At 38.6% G+C, this 2,940-nt stretch overlaps 1 protein-coding gene across 6 annotated transcripts in view; it reads left to right on the top strand.

Annotated features, from left to right (window-relative positions):
• The first annotated feature begins 6 nt into the window (after nt 1–6).
• LOC102314266 (nectin-3) overlaps nt 7–2,940 on the top strand; it is an 11,664-nt gene continuing 8,730 nt past the window's right edge. For all 6 annotated transcript variants that reach the window (XR_006053456.1, XM_042216403.1, XM_005951640.2 and 3 more), the window contains exon 1: nt 7–363. Coding sequence is in view for 5 of the 6 variants with exons in the window: in XM_042216403.1 (XP_042072337.1) it covers nt 246–363 (118 nt within the window). In the remaining variant the exon portion in view is untranslated. The remainder of the gene's footprint in view (nt 364–2,940) is intronic.

Below are 2,940 nucleotides of genomic sequence, written 5' to 3'. Positions count from 1 at the left end.
TACATTTTGATGAACAATTTGGTTCCTACCAGTAATTTTTTTATACTTTATAAAAACTGCGCTATCTGTTAATTTACTACATGAATGTAGCTACAAATTAGACATGCACAGAGCCTGTCCTGCATCTTGCTTTATTTCCGTCCTAGTGTTTTAAAGACGCACTAACAAACCTAATCTCTCCCGGAAGTCGATATGTGTGGATATCTTTTTTTTTCTTTTTTAATTGATCTACCGAGGATTAGCGGATGGATGACATTTCTCCTTTTTGTGGCAATTACCGCCACAGTTTATCGTCCCGATGTCACTCGATGCTGCGCAGGCTGTTATTTCTGATGGTAGCGCTTCTGCACACAGATGTAATAGGTACGTCGATTAAATTTTTTTCTATTTTGTTGTATTTTTATGTTATTGCTGCTTCTTTTGTGGAAGGTAGACTCGTATGAAAAAAGGTGAGGCTTTGTGAAACAGCACCTGCACCGGAACTGGCTGCTTTTGTGATCGTCGCATCTTGATAATGATGTTCACCAACGCAGTGACACAGAAAAGTGTTGCAGAATTCAAAATCTCGTGCAGTGTGATTGTTTAGTCCTCATCACGTGTTTCTGTTGTTCTGAACCTGCATGCATTTTGTTTATGAGATATTTACAACAGAAGAGGGGGTACAAAAGAGAGGAGCGAGACTCATCTGTCTTGCTAAGAAATTGGTCACATTGAATTAATGTCTGCGCGCGCGTGTGTGTGTGTTAACACTATTAGTAGGCAACTCCTTCAGTTTCTGGCTGGGTAATTTCATGAATTCAAACCACAATGAACCGCTGGCTTTGTTGATACAACATTGCAGGTCTTAATGCTCAATTCCGATTTTTTGATCAAATCCGATTTTTTTTTGTCTGGTTAAAAATAAAAAGCAGCCCGCATGCGCAAAAGAAGACGTCACACACAACGCGCTCTGTTTAGACCCAGACCAAACACTATTGTTTGCCTGATGGCTCTTAATAAAAAGACTTGTTTCGGACTTCACGTTTCCCAATTTTGCTTTAAGTTATAAAGTTATTTTGTTATGTACATATTGTAAATGACCTTTAAATTTGGTAAAAATCTTCACATATGTTTGGTAAAGGTACGATATGGTAAATGTGCCTTAAGGTGAAAAATATGTACGTTGCCTGTGCAAATTAGTACCAGGCTGACAATTGTACATGGTTTGTTAATGTTTCCTTTAATGGAATTAGTTATGTGCAATCAAAATGTTGTTTAATAGAGTTTATGTGTAGTTGTAAGCTAGTTAGGTGATAGTGAATTAAGTGATGCAAATTTGATGTGCATGCTATATGTGAGCAGGAGAAATTTGGAAAAACTTTTAATGAAATCTCTGTGACGCATTAGTATAAGAGACCATCATTCAGCCAGGGATGCTATGGCCTAAAATTTATCCTTATTGCTGTTTCAGAGAGGAGCGGTGCTTCAAAGGATAGTTGCAGATTTCTGTCAGAATCTGTAGATTATACAGTATAAATAAAATGATCACGTTTCTCCAACGTTGTCTCCCCAACAGTTTCACCAGGAAGCAAAACCGATTCTAACTGAATGCATGTATCAAACAAATGCACAGTAATCTATTATTTTTCTTCAGTAATTGAATAGATTCAACATCTTTCTTCAACAGAATTGCAGACTGCACAGATGGTACATTCCCAAAGGAAAGAATACTATAACTTACTAGGGTATATACTAGACTTAATATTTACTGAATACAATAATGGATTTCTATACATTTTACATCAGATGAAAACTTTGGTTGTAAAGATTCAGATAATTATTTATTAAAAGCTAGACATTTTAATTTCTTTGCCCCCTTTCCCTGTTAATGCCCTACCTGGCCCCCTGGCAAAACTTTGCTAGATCCGCCCCTGCACAGTTACCAGCTGTCAGCTACATAGAAAAGGATCCTGGTGTTATTTGTCTCTCAGAAACAGTTCATAACTTCCCTTCAACTCATTCATGTCACCTAAAAGGTAAACCTGTTTCTTCATCACCTGTTCAGCTCTGATGATTCAGTAAGGACATCTCCTGGTTTCATCTTCATGTTTCCCTCTCACCAGATAACCAAACCGATATCATGACCAGCAGTTTTTACGGCTGTGGCTCCAGCAAACCTCCTCTGATACTAGAAATTAATATTAAATAAATTCTTACAACAGCTGATCAAGCTAACAAGCTGCTGTTTTTTTAGCGCGACATCCGTTGGTTTCCAATTTCTGGCGCAGAGAGAAAAGCCGATCAGCTGATCATTGATCAGTTTAATGATTGAATTAGCAACTTTCTAGCTGTAGTACGGGACAAATCGCGTTCCTTTTCACCTCGACTTTAAAGTTCGACCTCCTCGGCTGTAATTGGTCCAGCCCAGAGTCGATCATGATGAACTGGCCAATCCACCACCATTCATTTATACCGTAAAAAAAAAAAGAAAAGAAATAAAACCCCATCGGCCCATAAAAACGAAAAGTCACGAGCGGCCCACCGGGCAAATGCCCGGTATGCCCGATAGCCAGTCCAGCCCTGTCAATCACCAATCTCTATTTCTGTCACTCCCTCTCTCTCGTCTGTGACTAGAATCATTTGAATAAGGTGATATTTCTTTAATTAAACTTTTGTTTATGTGAATGGAGACCTGCTGGTTTTCACAACCCATCGCAAAGATAATAGAGAGAGAAGGCCTGTTATTTTCTTTTACACGTGCCTATGTACCTGCTTATAAATGTACGGTCACGTGACATTTGTGTTTCGAAAAATCGGAGCTGAGCTCGATGTCAGTGTCGAGCTTCCCATCCCTGCAGAGAATGTTTATCTCATCCTTTGTGTTTTTATCTTCTTCGAGACTTATCCCCTACAAATTTGTTTCACAGTTAGGTGCCTGACTGACAACTGTATAAAACAAAA

The sequence above is a fragment of the Haplochromis burtoni genome, unplaced genomic scaffold, assembly GCF_018398535.1.
Source record: "Haplochromis burtoni strain Fernald_Lab_line unplaced genomic scaffold, NCSU_Asbu1 Contig_1038, whole genome shotgun sequence".
Lineage (NCBI taxonomy): Eukaryota > Metazoa > Chordata > Actinopteri > Cichliformes > Cichlidae > Haplochromis > Haplochromis burtoni.
The sequence above is the reverse complement of the archived record's forward strand: the minus strand, read 5'-3'. Positions and strand labels throughout refer to the sequence as shown.